The sequence below is a fragment of the Dromiciops gliroides genome, chromosome 1, assembly GCF_019393635.1.
Source record: "Dromiciops gliroides isolate mDroGli1 chromosome 1, mDroGli1.pri, whole genome shotgun sequence".
Classification (NCBI taxonomy): domain Eukaryota; kingdom Metazoa; phylum Chordata; class Mammalia; order Microbiotheria; family Microbiotheriidae; genus Dromiciops; species Dromiciops gliroides.
This window is the reverse complement of record NC_057861.1, coordinates 52256118-52282893: the sequence shown is the minus strand read 5'-3', so window position 1 is coordinate 52282893 and position 26776 is coordinate 52256118. Positions and strand designations below refer to the sequence as shown.

General features: G+C 43.6%; 1 protein-coding gene across 1 annotated transcript; it reads left to right on the top strand.

The window, feature by feature from the left end:
- The first annotated feature begins 446 nt into the window (after positions 1 to 446).
- MBD3 (methyl-CpG binding domain protein 3) lies at positions 447 to 26209 on the top strand. The gene is given in 11 exon segments (XM_043976265.1): positions 447 to 647; positions 5687 to 5846; positions 16361 to 16480; positions 16483 to 16500; positions 18793 to 18816; positions 18819 to 18858; positions 18861 to 18884; positions 20093 to 20113; positions 20116 to 20269; positions 23063 to 23260; positions 25180 to 26209. Coding segments are annotated over 10 exon segments (864 nt in total). The 5' UTR covers positions 447 to 537; the 3' UTR covers positions 23256 to 23260; positions 25180 to 26209.
- The last annotated feature ends 567 nt before the right edge of the window (positions 26210 to 26776 follow it).

Below are 26776 nucleotides of genomic sequence, written 5' to 3'. Positions count from 1 at the left end.
GAGGCCACGCCCCTCAGCCGTGGGGGCCGGGCTAGAGACCTGCGGCGTGCGAGGCAGACGAGTCTGAGGGGAGGGCTGTGAGGGGGTGTCTGGGGGCCCGAGGAGGAGGAGGAGGAGGAGGCAGCGGCGGGCGCGAGGACGCGGGCGCGGGGAGGAGGGGAGCCTCGCAGAGGAAGGGGGACGAGCGAGCGCAGCCCCGGAGAGCCTAGCGCGCGTGCCCGCTGCCTCCCCGCTCGCTCACCGGGATGGGGGCGGAGGGCGGAGGCCGGGAGGGCGGAACAGCCGCGGAAAGTAGATTCAGCGGCGGCGGCGACCGAGGAGAAGGCGACCGCGGCCGGCCGGGGCGACGGCGGCTCGGGCGGCTGCTCTTCTCCTTCCGCGTCGGGCTCCTCGGTCAGAGGGAGCTCAGCTCAGAGCGGCAGGTCGGGGTCGAGGGGAGCCGGCGGCGGCGGCGGCGGTGCGGCCAGCTCGGCCCGGGGGAGCCCGAGCGAGGAGGAGCGACCGCGGCGGCGGGGGAGCCCCTGTGCCCGCGCAGCGATGGAGCGGAAGAGGTGGGAGTGCTCAGCTCTCCCCCAGGGCTGGAAAAGGGAAGAAGTGACCAGAAAGTCGGGTCTGTCAGCCGGCAAGAGTGATGTCTATTACTATAGGTGAATGGACCATTGGAACCGGGAATGGGGGGAAAGAGCCCACGAAGCCCGCGGGGCGGGGGCCCGGCCCGGCTCGGCTCCCTTCCCCCCACCCTGCACTGGCCCCTTGGAGCGAGGAAACTTGCATTGGGCTGCAGCAGCTCCCCCCACCCCCTTCTTCCTCAGCCTGCAGCTGCTGCCCAGGCCAGAACCAGGGCACCAGGAGTCGCCTTCCTGCACTACTGTCCTTTAATGTAGGGCGACAGCCAACCCCTGGGACTGGCCGGGCCCCCTGGCTGCCTGCAAACCACCCCCGCCCTGTCCCCCAGGGCTGCCAGGATCCAGTCTGGCCAGAAACTTGCATGTGCTGCTAGACCTGCATGCTAGGAGAAGCCCTTCACGAAAAAATAATAGTCATCTTCATCTTCTCTTCTGCATTCCCACTCCCCTAATTTTTTCCCCCTAAGCCACCTAGCATGACTGCATGCAGGAGAAATAGGAAGCCTTCTGGGTGCAGCAGCTGGGGGTGGGGGGGTGGGGGAGAAATAGTCTTTATTGCAATGTCTAAAATCACAAATGATAGATTGGTGTAGGCGCCGTTGGAGCCACATGGGGTTCCCTTTCCCTAAATGCAGCTATTGGAATACAAACTTTAATAGGCTTCTAGAGCTGCAGTCCGCTTTGTTTAATGCAGCATATGCAGTGCAGGAAACTTGACTGCTTTATCGGATCGTGAAGGGTCCCTTTATTAGACATAGCTATGCAGCGTGGAACACGCAGTGCCCCCTAATCCATCCCCCAGTCCTTTGTGTGTTTGGGAGGGGTGGGGGATTGGACTAGCTCATTTTAAAGAATGCAAATGTGTTTTATGAAGAAATTTACGATGCAATTTGTCACTTGGAGCCTAAATCATCCGGAACCCCAGGGGAGTATTTTCCCCTCTGCTCAATTCTGCCTTGGAGCATATAGCCCCCGGGGTTTTTTCTTTTCATCCCCCTTCCCTTTTCTTTACCCCCAAGTTCAAAGGGAGTCTATTTGGCCTAGACTTTCAGAGGGTAGGAACCAGAGGGGGAAGGCGGTCCTTCTCTCCTACCATAACAAGAATAGAACAAAGAGCTAGTTGCACATTTAGACCATGCACCTGGCATTGGCTGGCTTCATTGAATGGCCTCCAATCCATTTGTTTCAGTCTTTCCCCAAATTTTCTCACTCTTGAAAAATAGTTTGCTTCTGAGGACAGCTTTTATTTTCTCCCCTCAATTTTACCAGGTATGTAATATTACTATAGTACTTTAAATTTTATAAAGCACTTTCTTCACAAGTACTTTGTGGTTGGCTGATCAACTATTATTGTGTCCCTATTTTAGAGATGAGGAATCTGAGACTCAGAGATGGTGATTTTCCACTGTCAGGTCTTCTAAGTCTGAGGTTCTTTCCATTGATAGTGAACCTTAATATATAGTGCTTTTAAGGTTTGCAGAACACTTTGTTGTTGCCTCTGCTTAGTGGAGCTTCTAGTGCACAAAAGTATGATTTAGATGATTTAATAATCTGGTTTCATGTTAATTAGGGGGGCCCTGGGGAAGCTGTTGGTCTTATATGTGGATATAGCTTGACAATTTCTTCAAAGCTGCAACTAGAAGACAAATTACTTATACCAAATGTGTACTCTTTCTTCCCTCTGTTATCAGTGTTTGCTTATTGGCATCAAAAGAAATTCTCACCAGAAACTAACAACATGGGAAAGTGTTTGCTTTAGGCATAGGCTTCTGGTCAGTTTCTGTGTGCAACTATCATTCAGCAACCTATTAAACTGTTAATAACAATGTTAGCTTGCATTTATGTGGTGCTTTAAGGTTTGCAGAGCAGTTTCCTCACAACAGTACAGTAAGGTAGGGAGATTGTCTTTTTACAGATAAGGAATACTTAATACTCTTTGAAAGCTGATTTTAAGAGATGTTGAATTGACTCTTCTGGTTGGGGCAAATTAGGGAAATTAATAGTAAGTTTTTCTAAGAGTATGTCAGCATTTGTTAAAATTCAAGGATCAGCATTAGGCATTCTCTAAAATGCATCTAACTTTAGATTAGATTTAGATCTAGATTTAGATTTAGAAGAATAAGAAAAAAATTAGTTTACCTAATCAGTTCTCAGCTTCTTTTGCTAGGGAGATGGGAGGTCAATGACTACTACTCTCTAAAATGTAGCCTAACATTGTCAGATTAAGGTATACTTTTCAGTTAGATAAACTTGAGGAAAACATGGCCTTGGCTTGTGGTTCTCCCCCCCACCCCCATTCAAATTATTCTCTCTATTTTTTATTGCTGAATTGTTCAGTAACAGTTACTAACAAGGGATTGTTTAGAGACAGCTTGACTTTTTTTTTGCAGTCCCTTTTCCTTTGTATTTAGTGTTTCTTTAGTTCTTCTGTGTCTCTAAGCTCCAAATCTTTTCCCCTTTTATCATGAGAGCTACTAACGACCCCACACCCCTTTCTCTCTCTTTTTTTTTTAAGTGAGGCAATTGGGGTTAAGTGATTTGCCCAGGGTCACACAGCTAGTAAACTGTCAAATGTCTGAGGCTGGATTTGAACTCAGGTACTCCTGAATCCAAGGCCAGTGCTTTATCCACTACACCACCTAGCTGCCCCACACCCCTTTCTCTTGAAAACATTTTACATTATTGCCAATTGGTACTTCAATATCTTATTGGGTCACTGAAACAAGGATACAGAACGGAGAAGTTCTGTTAGTCAAGCAGTTTGCAGTGGTTAATATTAAGCCATTTCTTTCCTTGTATTAATTTTTTTGCTCCTTTCTGTACATGTTAGAAACACTTCTAACAATTAGAAATTAAAACACACAAACAGTGAAAAATTTTGGGGGGCGGGCAATGGGGGTTAAGTGACTTGCTCAGGGTCACACAGCTAGTAAGTGTCAAGTGTCTGAGTCCTGATTTGAACTCAGGTACTCCTGAATCCAGGGCCGGTGCTTTATCCACTGCGCCACCTAGCTGCCCCCCAAAAATATATTTTTTATAGCTAACCTTCATAGGTTTTGGGGTTCTTTGGATCAAGGTGTAAAATGTTTCATGTGTTTCTTAGAGAGGTGTGGTAACTCTATAGGTTGCTTGTTCCAAATTAATCCCTAAAGAATTGGAGGTTATATTGATGGTGGGAGTGCTCTTATGCTAGGTTGGGTTGAAAATGCAGAAATAAAAGTGGATTTTTTTTTTGGAAAGGGATTAAGTCAAACTTAATGTAGCCAATTTTAAAGCAGACAGGGTGGTGTAGAGGTGGGATCCTTAAAAAGGTACTTAAAAACCTGAGAGTCAGTCCCCACTCTGTCATTCTCTTGCTGTGTGACAACCAAGGGCATGTCATTTCCCTCCTTTGGGGGCCCAATTTCCATATGTAAATTGAAAGGATTGTCTTAGCTGATCACTGAGCTAGTTCCTTTCTGGTTCCAGCAATCAGTGAATGTAGGAAATGGCCCCCTACTGTTGCCCAGTTTACATATACTCAGAGTTGTGGACTAATTTTAGTACCACCGAGGTTGGAATATAATTATAAAGGAAATCTCTTGGGGGGGAGGGGTTTGAAGGCAAGATAGGAACATATAAACTATTCAAGAACTTAAGAGAAGTTACAGCTTTTGCCTGTCTCCATATTTCTGTTCATAATTTGATTTGGCCACAAAGCTGGTCACGTATCGTGTGGAAAGAATAGTTGTGGTTAGACTACTGGATTTGTAGTTGAGTAGACTGGTGTGAATTCAAATCCTACTCTTTTTTTTTCTTTTTCTTTTTTTTTTTTTGCGGGGCAATGGGGGTTAAGTGACTTGCCCAGGGTCACACAGCTAGTAAGTGTCAAGTGTCTGAGGCCGGATTTGAACTCAGGAACTCCTGAATCCAGGGCTGGTGCTTTATCCACTGTGCCACCTAGCTGCCCTCAAATCCTACTCTTAACACTTGCAGTATAATCTTGAACAAATCATTGACCTTTCCTGGGCCTAAGGCAAGTCTTAAGAAGATCTAAGTTGTAGGTTATAAGTTACATCTTATTGAAGATCTGAGTTTGCATGAATATTTCTGTTAAATGACATAACATATTGTAAAACGTAAATTGCTTTATGCAGTAACTAAAGATGCTGTTGTTGTTATAACCAAATTGGTGAAACTAGGGTTACATTGTGTTTGCAAATGTTTCTGTCTTGTAAGTGGAAATAAACCAGCTTGTGAGATGACAAGGTAGCTTTGTCTGACTGTCAGCCTTCCCGTCAGATCAAAGGTTTTTAAAGGTATTGCTGTTACATTTTGTCTAATATTGTATTCTTGCTTTGTCATTCTTGAAACTGAGGGGGGGGGGGTTGATTGTTGAATTCTGATTTGCACATTATTTTTTGCTCTAAAGGTCATAGGACTTAGAGTTGGAAGAGGCATTAGACATCTTTAAGTTTAATCCTGTCCTTTTATATACAAGGAAGCAGAGGCCTAGAGAGAAGAAAAGGTTTGCTCAACATCACAGCAGTCAGTAAGCAGCAGAGCTAGTATTTGAACCTGGCTCCTGACTCCATGTTGAAGGCTCTTAGATTTAGTATGAAACTTGTACCCTTAGCTGAAGCTTGAATCTTAGAGGGAATGGGCAAGAGCTCCAGATCAGTGTGTGGGCTCCTATTGCCAAATGACCTTTTAAGGCCCTTCCAACTACAGGATTCTATGATGTTTAGATAAGGGGGCTTGAGAGACTATACTTGCTATAGATGGGGATAGTTAGTTTTCCATCCAGAAAGTTGATTACATTGGGTAATCTAGCAATTTTGAGGGCAAAATACCCCATTCGGCTTTATTCTCAGATTGGTATGACCGAGAACACAAAAATTTGTGAAAATGGTCCTCCCCTAGGGTACTAGAGGAGAGGTTGTTTTGTTTCCTGGTTCATTCCTCATCTATAACAATGCTTCACAGTGACAGTGATGGATATAATGTTGTTTAGCACTTAGGATGGGGAAAGACGATCAAAACCTACCCTACAATATAGGAATTTCCCTTTTCCTTTTTAGCCCGAGTGGGAAGAAGTTCCGAAGCAAACCTCAGCTAGCCCGTTACCTGGGGAGCTCCATGGACCTGAGCACTTTTGACTTTCGAACAGGGAAAATGCTCATGAGTAAGATGAACAAGAATCGGCAGAGGATGCGCTATGACTGTTCTAACCAAGCCAAAGTAAGGACTCCTTCCATCACAAGCTCTTGTCCCTCTGTTGGGAACCATAGGCCCCAGTCCCTGGACTTGCCTTTCCCTTTGTAGACTCGGCTCTAGGCATTTCTATACCTAAGGTTTTCCAGACCTTTTTGCTCATGTCGAGCCTCTTTAGATCCTAACCCTGGGAGCAGTAGGTAGAAACTGTAGATTTCTGCTTGATAGAGACTTCTTCTAACAGTCAGAGCTCTCCAGGAATGCAGTGTGTTAGCCTCAGAAGGTGGGGAGCTCCCCACTTGCAGAGGTCTTTGGGCAGAGGCTGTGAATGACCATTTTCTCTAGATATTGGAGAGGTTTTTGTCCAGTTAAGGATGGCTCAGACTAAATGCCTTGAAGTGCATATCCAACTCTGAGATGCTGGAAAGCCATCTGAAAACACAGTCATTTGAGCTGAATGTTCATGTGCACAGGTGTTATATGTAGCCTTGGAATCAGGGCTGGCAAACACAATCAGTCATGTCATTGTGGGCAGCTCACCATCTGGGGCCTCAGGGTTCTCATCTGTAAAACAGAGAATTCCAGGACCAGGTCTCTTCTGAAGATAGTGCTTTGTAAACTGTTTCATGCTATGGGAAACCAAGCGATTCTTCTTACACCAAAGGAACCAAGTCATCACTCTTAGTCTGGGTCCTTTTTAGTATACTTGATGGTTTACAAAGTGTGCATTTGCATTCGTTATCTCATTCATTGACTAGGGATCGATGGGACCAATACTATTATGCTTTATTGAATAAAGAAACAAGCCCACAGAGCTGGCATGGCCGACCTGACTCCTAAGTAGAAAGGGTGCTGGATTATTTCCAGTTACTAGAAATCAGGCCTCAAGACACCTACTAACTTTGTAATTCTGGGCAAGTGACTTCCCCTCTCTCTGCCTCAGTTTCCTCATCTGTAAAAAGTAGGGATAATAATGCCTCTCAAGGTTAAGATAAAACAAGATGTTTTTGAAGTGCTTTGCAAACCATAAAGCACCATATAAGTGCTAGCCATTGTCATCATCATTATTGTTCTTAACAAATGCCAAAAGAACAAAAAGGAGAATTTTATATAGAGGGGAAAGTTTCTGTTGTACAACTTGCTTCCTTCCATGTCTTGTTATCTTGTGCCGTTTTTGCCCCATATATTTTTGTAAAGCTGCCATTGATGATCCACTTAATATACCGGCTATCTTCTCCGTGTGCTCTGAGTATTTCGTGGGTGTGCCCATCTGCTAACTAACTACGTAACTGACAGACCATTCCTCCAAGTTTGGAGGCCTGCCCATAGATTCCTACTCTTTAGGTACCTACATTTAGAGCTTGGAAGGGACCATAGAGGTAATCCAATCTAAGGCTTTCATTTTAGAGGAGGAAACCGAGGTGTCCGAGAGCTTTTAAGTGACTTTCCCAGAGTTTCACACAGGTAGCAAGTGGCAGAGAAAGAATTTGAACCCAGTTCATTCCTCCTCCGTTAAGTTTTGATCCTAGTTCTTTGTCCTATGCCACTTACATAAAGTTGAGTGGTTGCCTGTATAAAACTGCATGTCATTGTGTCCCTTCCTTGTCTGATATTCTTCAATCATTTCAACAGCATCTCTTCTTTAGCTATTTTATTTTTCCTGTCCGCATTTTCCTTATACTTTAACTGGACTCAGTGCCTAAAAGTGTCTTTCTTTTTGTTGTTTGATGAATGCTTTCCCATAAGACAACTTGTATTTTTAAAAGAAAATTATATGACGTTTTATAGAATAGTAACAGATAAATCACAAATAAAATTTTTAAAATTCAGTTGCATTTGTAAGAGGACTCAGTCAAAAGACTTATTGTGAGTTTGTATAAAGGGAAAAGTAATGAAGATTGTTTGGGAGAACTGGATTGTGGGTCCTGGCTGTAACATTTACCAGCTGTGGTATCTTGGGCAAGTCACCATTGGAGATTCAGTTCTCTCAACTCTCTGATAGGGCTAAATAATATTTAACCCTGGTTTCCTTGCAGGGTTGTTGGGAAGGGAGTGCCTCACAAGCCTCAGATTGCTAAGTAAAGGTTGTTTCATGTAATATCATCCAAAATAATTCCATTTTGACAGTTGGGTCCTAGACGATAATAGCTCTTGCTCATTTAATCACAAATGTCAACCATCTGACTGAGAAAGTGGTCAGCTATGTTTGAAAGCCATACCTATCCCCTGCATCCATCTAGAGACTACTTTGTTGAGAACCATCATGCTCTTCTTCTTTTGCTACTTCTCTTGTCTAGTTGTTCGATCAGGAGACTAGCCTGTCATCCCAGGCTCAAAGTCACCACTCTCCTAAGATGGCAGAAGGTCAAGTCATTAGCTTTCCTAGGACGTGAGACACATTCCCTTCGTCCACTCAGAGTTCTGTTGCATGGAAATGGGGCTTTTTGCTTTATCCTCCTACATTTCATTGTCATCTGAGGGAATTCTAAGGCAAATCTTGATGTTTGGGTTGGAATCGTGATTGCACAGGCATGGGTCCTCTCACTGAAACAAATTTCATAAGCTTTTCTGACCAAAAAACTCATCACCCAGTGGCCTACATTCGAGTGACTAGTCTCTCCAAACTTAGCTAGGTTGATCCTTGAATAACAGATGTACAGATCATCACCAGAGCTAGCACTCCCTGGCATATGTATGACCTTCAAGAACTCAAGGCACCTTCTCTCTCTCACCCACTGGAAGAGAACTCAATGTGTCTGTGACCTCATCATTGTGAGCCTGTGCTCTTTTCCTTAACCCCCCCATGATTGGTACAAGAACTGTGCCTCATTACCCTGGGTAATGCTGGGTAATTCCCTGCTGCCTGGGCCTTTGCACAAAACCTTTCTGGAGATTCTCCTCAGTGGGCTGGAGCTCTTCCTCTGATTCTTTCATTATTGCTGCTGCTGCTGCTGCTGCTTTTTTTTTTTTTTTTTTGCAGGGCAATGAGGGTTGTGACTTGCCCAGGGTCACACAGCTAGTAAGGTATCAAGTGTCTGAGGCCGGATTTGAACTCAGGTCCTCCTGAATCCAGGGCTGGTGCTCTATCCACTGTGCCACCTAGCTGCCCCTCTTTCACTGCTTTTTTTTTTTTTTTTTGCGGGGCAGTGGGGGTTAAGTGACTTGCCCAGAGTCACACAGCTAGTAAGTGTCAAGTGTCTGAGGCCGGATTTGAACTCAGGTACTCCTGAATCCAGGACCGTGCTTTATCCACTGCACCACCTAGCCGCCCTCTTTCACTGCTTCTTGATGGAAAGTGGCTGCCCCTCAGTTATCTATCATTCTTGATCTGTGAGCGACCCATCTTTTTCACTTTTACATATCCTTAATGATAATCTCACTTCTGTGCACAAGGTTCCATGAGTAATAATATACTGTAGTCCATTCACAACTGCCATCTGGTTTCCCATTGCTCTTCAGCTCACCTATAATTCTCTTGAGATTGGGCTTGTCTATCTGCAACTACATAGCATGTCTGGGGGAATATTGGTGTTGAGGTGGGCTTTTACAGCAAAAAGCATTTTGGGATCATTGAAATTGACTCTCTCCTCTTTGCTTCTAAGCCCAGCTCCTTGATCATATTTAGTGCCTGACCAAGAGACAGATAGTGATTTAAATGAACTTCCCATTCAATTACCTATTGCAACATAAGCAAAGTACTTCAAAATTCTTGGTCTATTTTGTTTTTCCTGTGTGGGTAGTTAGGGTGACATCCTGAGTAACCGTGAATCCTCTTGAAGATGTCCTGAAGTGTCCTAGGCCCTGGTGCAATCAACACAATATGATCTACCCAAAGGACCCTTCTGGAGAACCTAAAATCTTTTTTGGGTTAAGTGTAGGCCTTCTTCCATGACACTTGTATACACTAACCATATCTGTTTCCCTGCCTCCAGCCTTACCTGTTGTTGATAATCCATGAATTATTGAGCAGAGTTCTCAGTAGTTACTTCATCAGTCAGCAAGCATTCATTAAGTCCTTACGATGTGCCAAGAACCGTGTTGTGGGCTGGTAATACAAAGAAAAGCAAAAACTTAGTCCTGATCTCCAAGGACTCACAATCTAATGGGAAAAACAACATGGAAATAACTGTGTATATACAAGAGATGTGTATATAAAGAAGGTAAGCTAAGAGGAAGGGGAAGAGGAGGAGAAAAGCCTCTTGCAGAAGGTAGTATTTGAACTGAGTCTTAAAGGAAGCCAAGGAAACTTGGAGTTAGAAGGGAGGTGGGAGAAATCCAAGGCTGAGGCATAGAATCAGGGTGAGGAGGGTTATGGGAAGAATAGTCAAGTGGCCAATGGAGCTTGATCATAGAGTGCATGGAAGGGAGTAAAGTGGAAGGAGCCTGGAAAGGTAGGAAGGGTCCTGGTGCCAAATAAGAGTTGATCCTGGAAGTAATAAGGAGCTCTATGGAGACTGTTGAATTAGGGGTGTGATGTGGTTAGACCTGAGTTTTAGGAAAATGACTTTGCAGGTTTAGAAAAAGACTCTTAATGCAGAGTTCAATTAGAAAGTTTTTTGCAAAGGCCTAGGAGAGAGCCCATGGGGGAACTATATGTACAGGGGTGACTGGGTGAGTAAAGATAAAAGTACTTTAGAAATATGTTGTGAAGGTAAAAATGGCAAAAATTGAATTGTGTGAGTTAGTTTGAGTGAGAAGTCAAGAATGACTGGATGGGGGGAGCCTTGTTAGACTGGCTGGCAGGGCCCTAGGGGAGTAATAGGAACATTTGGAAAGAAGGGGAAGTTTTGGGAAAGGAATGAGTTAGTTTTTGTTTTTTTTTTGGTGAGGCAATTGGGGTAAGTGATTAAGTGACTTGCTCAGGGTCACACAGCAAGTAAGTGTTATGGGTTTTGAGGCCGGATTTGAACTCAGGTCCTCCTGAATCCAGGGCCAGTGCTCTATCCACTGTGGCCTCCTAGCTTTCCCAAGAATGAGTTCTCCTTAAGCTCTATGGGAAGAGTGTCTGAGTAAGGGGAGTGAGTGTCACTACTGTTAAAGGTGTGAAGTCAGGAAATGGGAAGATTGAGAAAAGACCATTAACTCAGGCAATGAAGAGCTCATAGTCCTGGTTGAGAGCAGTGTCTCAGTTGAGTTGATGAGGTTGGAAGACAGACTGCAGGGATGAGAAGAGAGAGGTGAGGAATTGCAGGCATCCATTTTAGGTGACTTTCTCAAGGAGTTTAAGAAGGATAGCTAGCAAGGATGCACTTAACCTCACGAGTCTTTCTTCTAAATAACAGTTTCCTGTTTAATGTTAAGGAAGAATGCTGGTAACACTTGACATTTCCCCACCTATTACTAGTCAAATCATAGGGCACGTTAAAGGCCTGTGGTTGTAGCTTGGGGGATGGGTGGAGCAGGAGGAGCACTGAATTTGGATCTTGGAGACTTGGGGTCCTCTTCCTGTCTTGGTGAGCAAGGAGGGCCCTCTCATCTCTGAGCGTCTGTTTTTTTCAGCTGTAAAAGGAGTGAATTGAACTAGTTGATCCCTAAACTTCATTACTGGTCAGCAGCTAGGTGGTGCAGTGGCCAGAGCCCTGGAATCAGGAAGAAACTGAGCACAAATCTGGCCCCAGATACTTACTAGCTGTGTGAGCCTTGCAAGTCACTCAACACTGTTTGCCTCAATTTCCTCATCTGTGAAATAGGCTGGAGAAGGAAATGACAAACCACTCTGTATCTCTGCCAAGAAAACTCTAGATGGGCTCATGAAGAGTTGGACACAACTGAAAATAACTAAACAACAAAAAAAAGTTTCATTACTGCTCTTAAAATCCTATGAAACACTATAGCAGGCTCGCATCTGATATGCTTTTCCCACATTACCCCTGGTCACAATCTTTAGGGAATGCTTCATGGCAGTGGGGTTCAAGATGGATTAAGGGGAAAGATTGAGAGGAAGGGCTGCAGAGAGACAAAAAGAAGAAATCCAGGGCTGAAGAGTCTTCCTGAATCTCTATGATAACATCTCTTCTCCCAGTGTGTCTGTGCCCTTTTATCCATGGGCATAAGATTTACAGCTGGAAAGGGATCTTAAAGATCACTTTGTCCAGTCCCTTCATTTTACAGATGGGGAAATGTATGTGTGTTGAAAAAGTGGGGGGAGAAAAGAGGGTTACCGTTTACCGAAATAATCTGAGAATTAGCAAGTTATTTGCAAAGTGGTTTAAGACCTTTGTTTTTTTGTGTAAAATTTATAGATTTGTGTTTTTTTTTTTTTTTTTAGTGAGGCAATTGGGGTTAAGTGACTTGCCCAGGGTCACACAGCTAGTAAGTGTTAAGTGTCTGAGGCCAGATTTGAACTCAGGTACTTCTGACTCCAGAGCCAGTTCTCTATCCATTGCGCCACCTAGCTGCCCCTAGATTTGTTTTTTAACTCAGGTCTTTTTTTTTTTTTTTTTATCTCTTCTGCCTTGCCTGTCAGCAAGGATGAAAAGGCTGCCAGGCAGCTGACCCCATCTCCTGGACAGTTTCAGTATGAACAGGTGCTGCCACAGCACGGTATTAGCCTTCTTGCTTCCTGAAGGAATGCTTTTATTATTCTACCCTATGGATGCTTTGGAGTATCCCCTACTTTCCGGATATGTGTATGTCAGAACTGGGGGTAGTAGGGCACCTTTGCTGCCAATTTAGTATGGCTGTATACTACGTATTTTTGAAGTTACCAAATAGAGTATATTTGAATTTTCTTCTCCCCTTTCAAGATTAATCTGACAGATCTGTCAGACAAATGGAGGTGGGGAGTTGGGGGCTTTGGGGAGCATTTTGTAACCCTTTTTCCCTTCTAATACTGACAGTAGTTGGCATTTATATTTACTATACATATATTAATCTATTACTATTTTGGTGCTTTGTGATTTAGAAAAAGTTTTCAATATCATTGCCTTGTTCAAGCCTCACAGCAACACAACCCTCTGAGGAGTTAGGTATAGGACAGGGTATTAACGTTTTAGAGAGTGAGGAAATTGAGCCAAGACTCAGTGTAATATTTGTAGTGAACCCCAGCCTCCAGTGTTCATTCATACAGCTGGCTCTGTACTACCAATTCATATTTTCTCTTCATTAATAACCACCACTCATAATCAAAAAACCTGAGCACTTTTAGTCTATCATTCCTACACCCTAATAGATGTAGAGTGTCCCTTGTTTAGGAAGGCTTAGAGGATATACATTTGGTGGTATTTATCGTTCTTTTTAAACAGCAATGACTTCTCCCTGACCATTTTTTTTTTTTTACTGAACTAGATATAAATTTGTTACAGCATTGAAGACCTACATCAACCTAGTTCCTTTTTCCCTAGCTTCTTTTACTCTGACCTGACCCTATGTAAGGTCTCTTTTTAGTGAGACAGACTTATTGGCTATAGCTCTGGTAATGTGCTTACTCACACCATTCGACTTACCTGAAATGGGTTCTTCCCTTCTCCTTTTGCTGAAGAAGTCTCACTCAATCCTCCTGCTTTTGCATCACCTTCCCTGACTTCTCTATCCTGAAGTGATCTCCCTCTTGTTTAAACACAATTCATTTGTATCTCCACCATGCCAGTCACTTAGTTTCTTTCTTTTTTTTTTTTTGTTTTGTTTTGGGTGAGGCAATTGGGGTTAAGTGGACCTGCCCAGGGTCACAACACAGCTAGTAAGTGTTAAGTGTCTGAAGCCGGATTTGAACTCAGGTCCTCCTGAATCTAGGCCGGTGCTCTATCCACTGCGCCACCTAGCTTGCCCCAGTCACTTAGTTTCAAAAAAGTTCTTACGTTGGTTTGATTGGAGTAAAAAACCACCTTATTCAGTTGGGTCCCAGAGCGGGAAGATTGGTTTTTGGAGCATTCAGTTCATTCCTAGGTCTGGTGATAAAAAAGTGTTTGTCAGGGGTGGCTAAGTGGTGCAGTGGATAAAGCACTGGCCCTGGATTCAGGAGTACCTGAGTTCAAATGCAGCCTCAGACACTTGACACTTACTAGCTGGGTGACCCTGGGCAAGTCACTTAACCCTCATTGCCCGGCCGAAAAAAAAAAAATGTGTTTGGCAGAAGATCAGCCGAATGAGTTTGGATGGCTTTTTTCATAGGTTTTGACCATGGCAACTCTCAAAGATATCTTGGTCCTAGAAGGTTGTGTGGTGTATATTAGGAGAGGAGGGGAGTACCCACATTACTTTAAAAGCCATACAGAATATGTTAGACATAGTCTGTACCCCAGAGTAGTTACTCTTTACTTAGAAAGCTATTTCTGTACCCGAAACAATTAGGCAGTGATAAACAATGAGTTGTGCATCTCTCAGTAGGTTGGGAGGGTGCTGTTATGAAGAAGAAAAGCTACTGAATTGAGAAGCAGGAGACCAGGCTTCTAATCCTGGCTCTGCTGATTAATTGCTGTGGTACCTCTCTGAGCTTTAATTTCATCTGTTGAATGACAGCTTCAGATTCAGTGATCATGAAGCCCCTTGTAGCTCCAACATTCTGTGAAACAGGCTCTCAGCATTAGAACAGCCTCTTCACCTTGCAGATAAGGAAATTGAAGGCCTAGAGAGTGACTTTTTTTTTTTTTTGCGGGGCAGTGGGGGTTAAGTGACTTGCCCAGGGTCACACAGCTAGTAAGAGTCAAGTGTCTGAGGCCAGATTTGACTCAGGTCCTCCTGAATCCAGGGCCGGTGCTTTAATCCACTACGCCACCTACCTGCCCCTAGAGAGGTGACTTTTGTCCAAGGTCACATAGAAGACCTTAGTGGACCCCGGATTCAAACCCAGATTCTCTTGAGTCTGAATTCGTGTTGTTTCATACAGTAGAAGAGGGAGAAATGATCATCTCTTCTGACCACTTAACATCAGTGAAATGCAGTATGTCTAGGAGATAGAGAAGATCAAGGAGAGCACAGTTGGTTTGATCTGGGGGATTACAAAGATGAATGAAGTCTCTTGCCCTCAAGGTGTTTGTCTTCTAGGAACTGCTGGGGTATGGTGTAATTATTGAAGAGGAGATGTGGCTGTGGGAGGCTTGGAGGCTGCCTTCCAGACTATGCAGGGCTGCCGAGCGGGGTGGGCTCCCAGGGAGTCCTTGTGGCCTAGACGCAGCAGCCCTAGAGGAGTGGACTGCTGCTCAGGGCGAGGAGGAGCTCCCTCCCTGGAGCCTCAGAGCAGGGAAGTTTGCCTTGGGGAGACAGGGGCCCTGTACACGACACCTCAAGCAGGGACCAGGCTCCTTAGGGGCAAATGCGACGGACTTTTCCCCTGAGAATAATGGGCTGCTGCTGGTGCTTTGGAGGTTCTTTCCAACTCTTGAGAACCCGAATACTAGAGGGATCAAACCTAGACCAGGAGTCCTGCAACATTTCTCACTGCAGAGGAATTTTAAAATGTAATTGGGAGGGGGCGGCTAGGTGGCGCAGTGGATAGAGCACCAGCCCTGGAGTCAGGAGGACCTGAGTTCAAATCCGGCCTCAGACACTGGACACTTACTAGCTGTGTGACCCTGGGCAAGTCACTTAACCCCCATTGCCCCGCCCCCCCCAAATGTGATTGGGAAATATTGAACAAAATAAAATTAAAATACAGTTGGAACATAGGTAATGTTAATGTATAGCTTTCTATGTCATGATTTCTCCCATTCCCCTCTGCCCCCAGTTTCTTTTGACTTTGTCACCCCTGCCTGTCTATCGCCACTGTAGAGTTGCTATTTATCAGGATTTCAAGCAGAGGCTATGTCCAGATTTCTCACCATCCTATGTGAATCTTAGAAGCAACAAGAAAGAGCACCTGTGCTTGGCATAGTCTGGATTATTGAGCTGGGCCACAGAACTGACAAGGAGGCCATGTTAAAATAGAAAAACTTGTCTTTGCTGGCCCTGCTGAATCTGTTGGCCTACCCACAACTATTAAGAAAGGTGAACTTAGGGATTTAGGTTTCTTTACCAACTAGCCTGTGTTTTCACCTACATTTAGTAAATCAGTTCTAAAACAAATCCTTGAAATTGGGTGCATGTTTACTTTCCCAAGTGTCCCTATAAGGCACCTTGTCTGTGATTTTGTATGCTTCTATATGTCAGGTTCTCTTTATTGTCTCTTCTTCCCCATCTAGGAAATTAAGAGATTGGGTTAGAGCAGGGGCATCAGATTCAAGAAATGGGGACAGGATCCCTCTGGGCATACAGTAACTTAGAAGCCTAACACATCTGAATATTATCTGTGGTTCTTTTGTATTTTTATGTTTTTATTTATTTTACATTTTAATCTGGTTTGGGTGAACCAGAGAGTGTTGGGGGCCATAGCAGGAAACCCAAGGGCTGCCTATTGCCCACCTCTGGGTAAGGGGGAACCTCTAAAGTATCCCAGCTCTGACTTTCTAGAATTAGCCTTTTTTAAGATTAAGTTGAACAAGGTGGGGACAGCAATGTTATTCTGTAACAATTGCAACTTCTCTGTGGGGAAGAACACTTTGTAAATAAAGTGTTATACAAATGTGGATTGTTGTTAGAAGTACAGTCTAATTTGCTTGGTGTTCCAGGGAAAACCAGATTTAAATACAGCACTCCCTGTCCGGCAGACAGCATCCATCTCAAACGAGCCTGTTACCAAGATTACTAACCATCCCAGTAATAAAGTAAAGAGCGATCCACAGAGAGGCGGTGGGACCAGCCTCGACAGGTGAGACTCACAGACCTGTTCATTGCATTTTGTCTTACTCTGAATAGGCACAGTTTTCAAAGGCGTGTGCTCTTTTTTTAGAAGTTTAAGTGCACAACAAGGGGAGGTGGCAGGGACTGGGGGTGTTTGGATTAGAAAGAGCGAAAGAAATCTGGCTCCCGGGCCTCAGTTTTCCCCGTCTGTAGTCTCATGCTCTTCCCATGTTACAGAGGAGGTGGCTTCTCCCAGTGCTAGACTGCATACAGGAGCCCTTTGGTTGCTGGGCGTTCTCAGGCTCATAAATCCTAGTATTTCCCCTGCTGTGTACCTAAAGGAGTTCCATCCAGCATCGCTGATGCCAACTGGTTTACGTAGGGATGTGACCACATTGCATTGCCCATGGACTTGGATTCCTAGACCATTTGTTGGGAGTTCTCAGAGCTGTAGATCTCTCTGACAATTTGAAGTCTACGTTCTTTGTAACCTCAGGAGGCTTAGCACATCAGCATGGCAATGTTACCAGCCCAGAGAACACGAAATGAGGTCGATTCACAGCTTGGGTCTTCCTTACGTAACATGATGCATAGCTCACCCATCAGGCCTGCTTCATGACTGCTTTTCCATTATCCTGAATGTAGGACAATTTTAAGGATCAAAGCTGGTTGTGAGTTATCTTTGGGGCACAAAATTTTAGGGCTAAATAGGCACATTTGAGATCATCTGAGTCAAACCCTTCTTTGCAGATGGGAAAACCAAGGGGAAGTGACCTACCTAAGGTTACAAATTAATAACTGGGGACAAAACTGACCATACCACCCAAGTCTGCTGATTCTCAAGCTAATATTCTTTCCATTTGACCTCACTGTACAGGTAAACCTCAGATATTGCGAGGTCGGTTCCAGCAAAGTGAATATTGCAGTAAAGCAAGTTACACACATTTTTTGGTTTCCCAGTACATATATAAAAAGGGTAGACAAATAAGTGGCAGAACCATAACTAGAACCTAGGTCCCTATGTTCTTTACTGCTCTTCTTTGTTTATACCTGTGGGTTTACTTTATTTTAACATTTACTGTAGTCTGGTAAGTAGTCTGCAATAGGATTATGTCTAAAAAGCCATATTACACACCTTAATTTAAAAATAATATTTTTATCGCTTAAAAAAATGCTAACCATCATCTTAGTCTTACAACATATGGTAATCTTTTTTCTAGTGAAGGCTTCTTGCTGTTGGTTGCTGGTTGATCAGTTGGTGGCTGCTCTGAGGGTCCAGAGTGGCTGTGGGCAGTTTCTTAAAATAAAGACAGACAGTGAAGTTTCCAAATGAATTGACTCTTTCTTCACTTGAACACTTAGAAGCCATTGTAGGGTTATCAATTGGCCTAATTTTAATATTGTGTCTCAGGATAGAGAGGGCCTAAGGAGAGGGAGGAGGACAGGCAAGTGACTGCTTTGTGGAAGTCAGAACACACACACTTATCAGTTAAGTTCACTGGCTTATGGGTGCAATTTGTGACACCCCAAGAACAATGAAAATAGTGACATCAAGATCACTGATTCCAGATCACTGCAACAGATGTGACGATAGTGACAAAGTGTGAAATAATGTGAGAATTATCAAAGCATGACACATAGACATGATATGAGCACATGCTATTAGAAAAATGCTGCTGATAGACTTTACAAACTCAGTTTGTAAAAAAACCACAATATCTGGCAGAGCACAATAAAGGTGAAGTGCAGTAAAAAAGGTCTGCCTGTATTAAATGTTGATAATATCATTGGTTCATTTTAGGACTAATCAAGATGCAAAGCTGGAGGGGGAGTCATACTAAGTAAATGAGTACTCCTATAAAAAAGTAGATTATGTGGGGATTATTAGATATATGGAGATTCTGTGTTTAGATGAGAAGAGATATCGGGTTGGACATTGAAGCTACTATATTAATATTCTAGGTATTGAAAAAAAAGCCATATTAAAGAAATTGAATGTACACCAGTTAAACATGAGAGGATTTGCTTTAGTAAGCTTCCACAAGCTACTATTTTACAGAAAAAAATAGGGGTATGTGGAAGGAGTTGCAGACAAGCTATGGGATGAGGTCAGTGTGAGCAGGACACCAGTTAGAATGTCTGTCTCTGTCCTCTCTCTCTCTCATCACACACACACACACATCCTTAGGCAGCCTGTCCTTGATAACCCAGGCCAGGTATCTGAATTCTGGGATTTTTGTTTGGGTTTTTTTGTATCATCAGAGTCCTCCCTTGGGTTAACCTTTTCTGTGTAAATAAATATAAATGTTTTCTTTGATAGCTTTTTTGGGAAAAGAAAACTAAGTGGGATTGAATGCCTTTGACATTGCAGAAGAGCTTGTGAAAACAATGATCTTCCTAAAGGTTTACAAGGTAATTAGTACCTCTTTTTGACTGCATGTTGAAAAGAAGAGTCTTTTCTTTCTTTTGTGAGCCTTCAATTACACTTATCCTGGACTGACTGTTAGGCAATGGAGGAAAGCTTTACTGTGGAAAGTACAGTAGAACCCAGAAGGTCAGAACCCAGAGGGGGCCGTTGAGTGTATTCCAGGTGAGGAAATGGAAGCTCAGGGAGTAACTTGCCTAAGATTATTCAGGGAGATGGTGGCAGAGCCAAGATTAGAACCTGGGTCCCTGACCCACCTTGTCCAGTGTTACTTGCATGGTGCCCCCTGCTCAACCTGTGGGTTTGCTTTTGAATTCTGAATTGGGTTTTGTAGAATGGGCTGAAGAACACTAGCCAAGGCCAGCTCTCTGATGTTTAAGAAGCTGGGTCTGACTTTAATTAGCAAATGTTACTTCAGCTCTCCTTAGAAAGGTGGTGGTTCAAAGAAAATTCTTGCATATTTGAAAGAACAGAGGAAAGGTTTCTATGTATAAAGAACCCCTTGGTGTGGAATTTGGTAACTCCTTAGAACATGTGGAATGTGGGAGGATTAAAACTGTTAGAGTTTAATTCTGTATCCTACCTTAAATGTAAGCCATCACTCCATTGCTATGGAGACAGGCAGTTCCTTTTTTCACCATGACTGAAGTACTGGTTCAACACTTAACTTCATTTGGTCTGGTAACATTTGATGTGGCTAGGCAGACCACGTCCTCCCACAGGACATTATTCCCACCAACTTTGTTTTCTCAGTAGTGTCATTAATACATCATACCCAAAGCCTTCCGTAAAAGCATTGCTCGGGGACTGCTGCCCCAGGATGGCAGGTTAGGATCTCATCAGCTAGTGCTTCAGCCTTAGAAGCCAGTAGTTCATTCTCCCTAGCATCAAGCTGACTAGCCCTCCCCCAGGTAAGTGGTTTCTCTGATCCCAGTTCTTAGAGAAGCAGTTAAAGTATCTGGCAAGTTATAGTAAGTAGGTTTGTGACTGAAATACAGTGTTTACTTGTATTGCCTTTAAAAAGCCTCAGCAGCAGTATGGAGTTTGACCATCTGGTGGTGTGCTAAAAGGGGGTTGCAGGGAACTTAGCATTTTGCTTCTTTTAAAGTACTACGTGATGACATTTATGGAGCAAGTTGATTCAGCAGCTTTTCTTTTCCTCCACCTTATCCATCTGGTAAATTCTGTCCTGCAGGGGTTGGCCCAGGTTGCACTGATAAACCCTCCTCTCTGCCATTGCCAGTGCTCTGCACACTAGCACGATGCCCATCACTGGGCAACTCTCAGCAGCTGTTGAGAAGAACCCTGGGGTATGGCTTAATACCTCCCAACCACTCTGCAAAGCATTCATGGTGACTGATGAAGATATCAGGTAATGGGGAAATGGATTAGAAATTAACTTTGGGCAGTTGATGCTCTATGTAAACATGTAACAAAAACTCTTTCACATCAACTTAATTTTTTTTTTGTGAGGCAATTGAGGTTAAGTGACTTGCCCAGGGTCACACAGCTAGTAAGTGTCAAGTGTCTGAGGCTGGATTTGAAGTCAGGTCCTCCTGAATCCAGGGCTGGTGCTCTATCCACTGCGCCACCTAGCTGCCCCCAACAAAAACTCTTGTACTCATTGCCAGTGAGCAGCAGAGGTCTGCATTTTAATTCTTGGAAACAAGATTCAAGCTGTTAATTTCATAGAAGGGAAAACTCGAGGCTTGAAGAATGTGAGTTTGGCTGCCCATTCACCTCTCTAAAAAAAAAAAGTAACAGAAAGTAGAGATAAGCCAGGGGCCAGATTCTTATGGGGAGTTTGGCCTTCCCTGTGTGGTTGGTGATCTAGGTCCATTTGAGTAGCCTGATGGATGAAACGTTGCCTACCTGGGTACCAGGATTTGTTTCGAGTACTGCCTGGGATAGGTACAATCTCTTTCACCCGTTGGTGTTGCCTGCTTGTCTAATAGAGCAGTAAGCTGCATGAAGGCTGGACCTTCGTGTTTTCTGTACCCCCACATAAGACGTGGAGCCTGGGACCTGGCCTTGAAAGTCCTCCTTCCACAAGTCAGTGTTCCCACCATGATGACAGTAGCATGTTTCTAGCCTAGGACATCAGTAGCCTGACAAGATTGGAGTTGTAAACTAGACTGTTAAGAGGGCCTGTGTTCCTGTGAGAGGCACCCTGCTTCTTCAGTTTGGGCACAGGTAGGAGAGAGGGAGGCTTTGCACTCTGTCTCATTCCTTAGTTCCTGTGCTGTCTCAAGACGCCCCCCATTTGGTAGAATCTAATGGGTCCTGTACTGACTGGACAGGGTGTGCTGGCATGTCTTAGTGTAGAGGAACTTGTGGACTTTGGGAAGGCAGGGGGGTCTACTAGAATCCTGGGCTTAAAAGGCCTGTATCTGCTCCTCAACTGTCTACTTCATTCTATGAGCTTGGGCAAGGTGCTACACCTTCACTGCCCTGACTACCTGTTAATGGAAAGATCCACTGAAATGATGTTTGGGGGAGCTCAGGAGGCTAATTCCTAAGGGCTAATTTAAGAGACTGACAGCTAGTTTGGTATAATGGTGAAAACCCTGGATTCAAAGTTGAGAGACTGGGGTTCAAGTTCTAATCATTCCTTATTTATATGAAAAATTAGGCAACTCCTTCAACCTTTCTGAACCTCTACTTCCTTTATAAAATGTGGGGACTGGGGGCAGCTAGGTGACGCAGTGGATAGAGCACCGGCCCTGGATTCAGGAGGACCTGAGTTCAAATCCAGCCTCAGACACTTAACACTTACTAGCTGTGTGACTCTGGGCAAGTCACTTAACCCCAATTGCCTCACCAAAAAAAAAAAAAATGTGGAGACTAAATGATATCTCCTAGCTCTAAAATTATATATGTTCTAACATTGCACAATCTCACCTTTCCTGATTTCGTGTTGTTAGAGTAGTGTTTTCCAAACTGTATCCTGCAGAAGAACCCTGACATTCTTTGGAATGCCATAATGAAATATAAATAATGTTAGTAAAAATGTGAAATTGTATCTATCAAAATATATAGTATGTACAGTCACTTTCGCTTTATGGATAAAGCTTAATTTTGTCCATTTTGCTCTAAAATTTTTCCGTTCTGATTCTTCTTTCACAACATGACTAATGCAGAAATAGGTTTAATGTGATTGTACATGTATAATCTATTTCAGATTGCTTTGCTGTTTTGGGGAGGGGGGAGGGAAGAGAGGGAGAGAGAAATTTGGAACTTGAAGTCTTATAAAAACAAATGTTGGAAACATTTTGCTCTAAAATTTTCTCCCTTTATCCTTGGGAGTATTATGGAATGGCACTCTTCCCTCAACCCCAAGGAATGAATGCTATCAATTAACAAAGTCTTAGATTTGGAAAGGACCTCAGAAATCCTGTGGTACAAGCCACACCTCATGCCCAATTCCCTTTTACAACATCCTTGGCAAGTGGCTTTCTAGCCTCTCCTTAAACCCTTAGTCAGTGGGATCTCATAACAACCCCTCAAATATCTGAAGACATTCTGCTCCCTCCCTCCCTCCCTGGCCAAGTCTGTTCTTTTGTAAGATAACCTGTCTTCATGGGACCTCATGGTTGCCTTCCCTCTGGTCTTTTTCTAGCTTGTTAGTTAGCCCTCCAAACTATGTGATGCCCTTATTGTAACAACAGCACTCCAAGAAATAACAGGTCACATTTAATTTTTGCAAGATTCTTTTACTTACGGTAACAGGGCTACCCCTTCAGGGGGAGAGGGGAATTCCTGTTGGAGGGGGGTGTGTGTAGCCAGCTGTGTTAGCTGTGATCAGAGGAAGTCACTTTATCTTCCTCATCGTTGGAGGGGGATGGCAGTAGTTCTTGGACCCCTCACTTGACAGGGTTGTTCTGATACAGATAGAAGCAAATACTTTTAGTTCAATCATGTGCTGAATACCATGTTTAATGGCAAAGACTTGGGTTCCTTCTAATGATGAAAGTAGATTCCAAGGAAAAGCTAGTAAGGACATATATAAAATTATTTAATTTTAAAATGTCAGCTCTGAAGTAGGATTTCTGAAACTAAGTATATGATCAGAAAACTTTGCTGTAGCTGACCCAGTATTTGCACTGTTTGGCTGTAGCTGATTGATCATCAGAGGTACCTGACTGTGTTCTTTGTTCTGCGTTAGGAAACAGGAAGAACTCGTACAGCAGGTGAGAAAGAGGCTGGAGGAGGCACTGATGGCTGACATGCTTGCTCACGTGGAAGAGATTGCCCGGGATGGGGATGCCCCTGGAGAGAAGGGCGCTGCAGAGGAGGAAGAGGAGGAGGAGGAGGAGGAAGAAGAGCAGGACCAAGACCATGAGATGGAGACTGTATAGTCCAGGTGAGCCCAGCACCTGCAGTGACCAGCCTTAGGTGAAGGTTTTCCCATATCCCAGTTGTGTCAAGGAGTACTGAAGTGGGGGATAAGAAAGATCTGACGTTTGTGATTTGTTTTATCAGAGATTGCCTTTGAATCCAAGAGATGAAAGCCCCTGTTTTTGAATGTCTGTATATTGTATTAATAGTGTATTGTTGGGCAGCTAGATGGCGCAGTGGATAGAGCACCGGCCCTGGAGTCAGGAGTACCTGAGTTCAAATCCGGCCTCAGACAACTTAACACTTACTAGCTGTGTGGCCCTGGGCAAGTCACTTAACCCCAATTGCCTCACTAAAAAAAAAAATAAAAATAAAAATAGTGTATTGTTGGGGGCAGCTAGGTGGCACAGTGGATAAAGCACTGGCCCTGGATTCAGGAGGACCTGAGTTCAAATCCGGTCACAGACACTTGATGCTTCACTCACTGTGTGACCCTCATTGCCCCACAAAAAACAAAAATGTTAATGTATTGTTATCATTAAAGATTACAAAGCACATTACTCACAATAGCCCGGTGAGAGAGGTAGTACATGTGTATTCCTATTTTACATCTGAAACAACTGAGGCTCAGATACCAGGCTCCCATCCCCTTCTTTCCCTTCTCTCTATTAGCTTATTAGACTGCCTGGCAGTAGCTGTGAACCAGTATTATGTCCTGTCTTCTCTCCTTTTATAGATAATTTCCATAGATGTGTCTCTGTAATATAACATTTATGACCATAGGTTTTTTTGGGGGAAAAATATAGAAGAAAACTAAACTGAGTTGCATATTTACCATGGGGAAAAGAGAAAAAGGCAGTGATTAGATTAACACATAATTTGAGTTAAAGCTTTCACACAACAATTTAATTGCGATTCTTGAGACATAGTACTGTTCTTGGCATGTAGTAAGCACCTAATAAATGTGGTTAGAAGCTGTGTGATGGAGTGGGGAGAAAAATTTGCGATTTGATGTCAGGAAAGACTTTGCCTCCAGTATTCATTCCCTGTGTAACTTGATGAGTTGTCATAGTCTGAGGCTTTGCTTAGCTGGAAAATGAAGGTAGTGCCTTCTTAATTTGTTGTGAGAGACAAATGAGATAGGTGTAAAAAGTGCCTTGTTAGACTTAAAACACTACTATAGGAATGTTTATTATAAAAGTTGAGAAGATGGAAGATCTGAACCAGTTTTGTTGCAGAGCAGTTTCATATTCCAGCCAATATGATTTAAAAACCTTTCCTATAAGAATCCCTAAGAGGAATAATTTGTTTGTAGGAGAGGTCAGTCTCAGCACCGATGCTTGTCGGCTAATTGTCAGCTGATGTAACCTAATTGAACATTTTCCAAGTAGAAGATCAAAATTTCAAGGTTGGAGAGGACCTAAGGGAGCATATAGTCCTAACCCCCTCCCTGGCCAGGAATTCTCTATAATACCCACAATAAATGGTTGTCTGATTTAGAGACATATAGTAAAGGGATCCTCATGGCCTCTGAGACAATTCCTCTCCCTCCTACTTCCTTAACACTGATCTAGCTCTGCCTTCTCTACGATCAAATAAAATCAGTCTTCCCCCTTATCGCCATAACAGCTATTCATACATTGCGAGATAGTCATGATGTACGTGCTCCCCAGCTTCTTCCAAGCTCAGTGTTCCCAGTTCCTTCATCCTGTCCTTTCCCAGCATGGCTCTGAGTCCCCTCCCCATCCTGGTTGCCTTCACTTGGCATGACCAGTGTTCTTTGCCCTACATGAGACAGAATTTTCAGAGAAAGGATGAGTCGGGCTGAACTCCGTGGGATTTTCTGTTTAATACGGTTTAATCAGAGCAGTTGGTAGGAGCCAGACAATCTGTGACTAAAGCTAAATTAATGATGGTGTTTTCCATTGTATTTTTCTTTCCCAGGAAGATCCAGCCAAGAATTACCTGTAAAGCAGCAGCAGGGTCAGCACAACCATTCCCCAAGCCAAGCGTGTCCAAGGACTAAAGTACATCTACCATGCTTAGGAACAAGCTCCCTTGACCACCAGAGGAAAGAGCTGGGCATCAGAGAGTAACTGTTTGCTCTTTTGAAAGACTCCTCCCTCTTTTCCCTTCCCACATCCAAGGTGGGAAGGAGCTAGATGGGTTTCTGTTAGACACACAATCTACCCTTCTTTATTTAGGGGTGACTAGTTCAGTGTGGTAAATTTCCCCAGGCCTTTGGTACCTTTCACTTTTTGACCTAGGTTCAGCATTTTCTCTCTTCTTCTGGGTCTTTTTAAAGTAAGAGAGGTTCTTCACTGTTCAGCCTCTCCCCAGTAACCTGCTTGATAGTACCCAACTCTTAAGAGACAATTTTTATGTTTTGGATTGTTCCATATGTGAATTCAGGTCATTGAATTTCATGCCCAGACCTATCTTGGGGAAGGACAGGGAGTAAAATAAGGATATGACACTTCCAACCTTCTTTTCCAAAGCCAGTGCCAGAATTCCTTTATGAAATGTTCAGAACCGAAGCTAGTATAAACTGAGAAGATCTGAAGGAATCAGATTCACCTGTCATGCTAAGTTTCTTCAAACTTACTCTAATTGTGTATTGTCCTTACTTTATTCTGCATCGTGGAACTAAGCTGCCAACAGGTACTACTCCCAGAGTAGCCTGTTCCTGGGGTCCTCAGCATCCCATAGGTGGGGTAGCAGAAGAGAGAAGTGGTCTATGAAATTTCAGCATGGTTACTCGAGTGAGGTTGGGGAAATACTTCCAAGCAAAACAGAAGATCCGTCGGTAAGAAGAGAGGGACTTGATTCTGTCGCCAGGACTTCCGCCCCTGCAGGAGAGCGGATATGGAAGGCGTCGCCTTTAGTTTGCACGACTCCACAGTGCGTGAAGCTGTGATAGTCTCACCCTCGTTTTTAAAAAGTTCACATTTCTTTAATAAATTGATAATATCAACTGAATCGAATCCTTTTTTGAACATTTTAGCCTTTTGTATGTGCTGTGCATTGAAGTGAACTTTGGCTTTTGTTGAAGAGAATTGAAATGTAGTCAAACTGCCTTAATGGAGTTCTGATCCTCAGAGTTGGCTACGAGAATCTGGGACTCTCCCCCATCTCTCTATGCAGCAGCTTGGGATTCAGACACAGAAGTGATCATAGGCACAGAGTCTCCCTCCCCCTAATTCCAGCACGAGTTGCTTAGGGGTAGGGGGAATGACAGCCCAGATATCCTCTGGCACACACTTTTCACCTGTAGACTCTGCCATGACCTTGTGGGCAGTTTGGATGAGAATATTAGAATTACTGAGCTGGAGAACTTACAGATAGCCTTATTAGACAGGTGAACAAGTGACTTGCCCAAGGTCACTTGGCTAGTTGGTACTAGGGCAGGAAAGCTGCTTCAGGCATAATGGGTTAGTGTATCATACCCCTTAAGGGCCATGTAATGAATTTCCATCTAACTTAAACCCTTTTTTGAAAGACATTTACCCTGTTTAGCTTTTCAGAAAGCCTTAGGCATTTC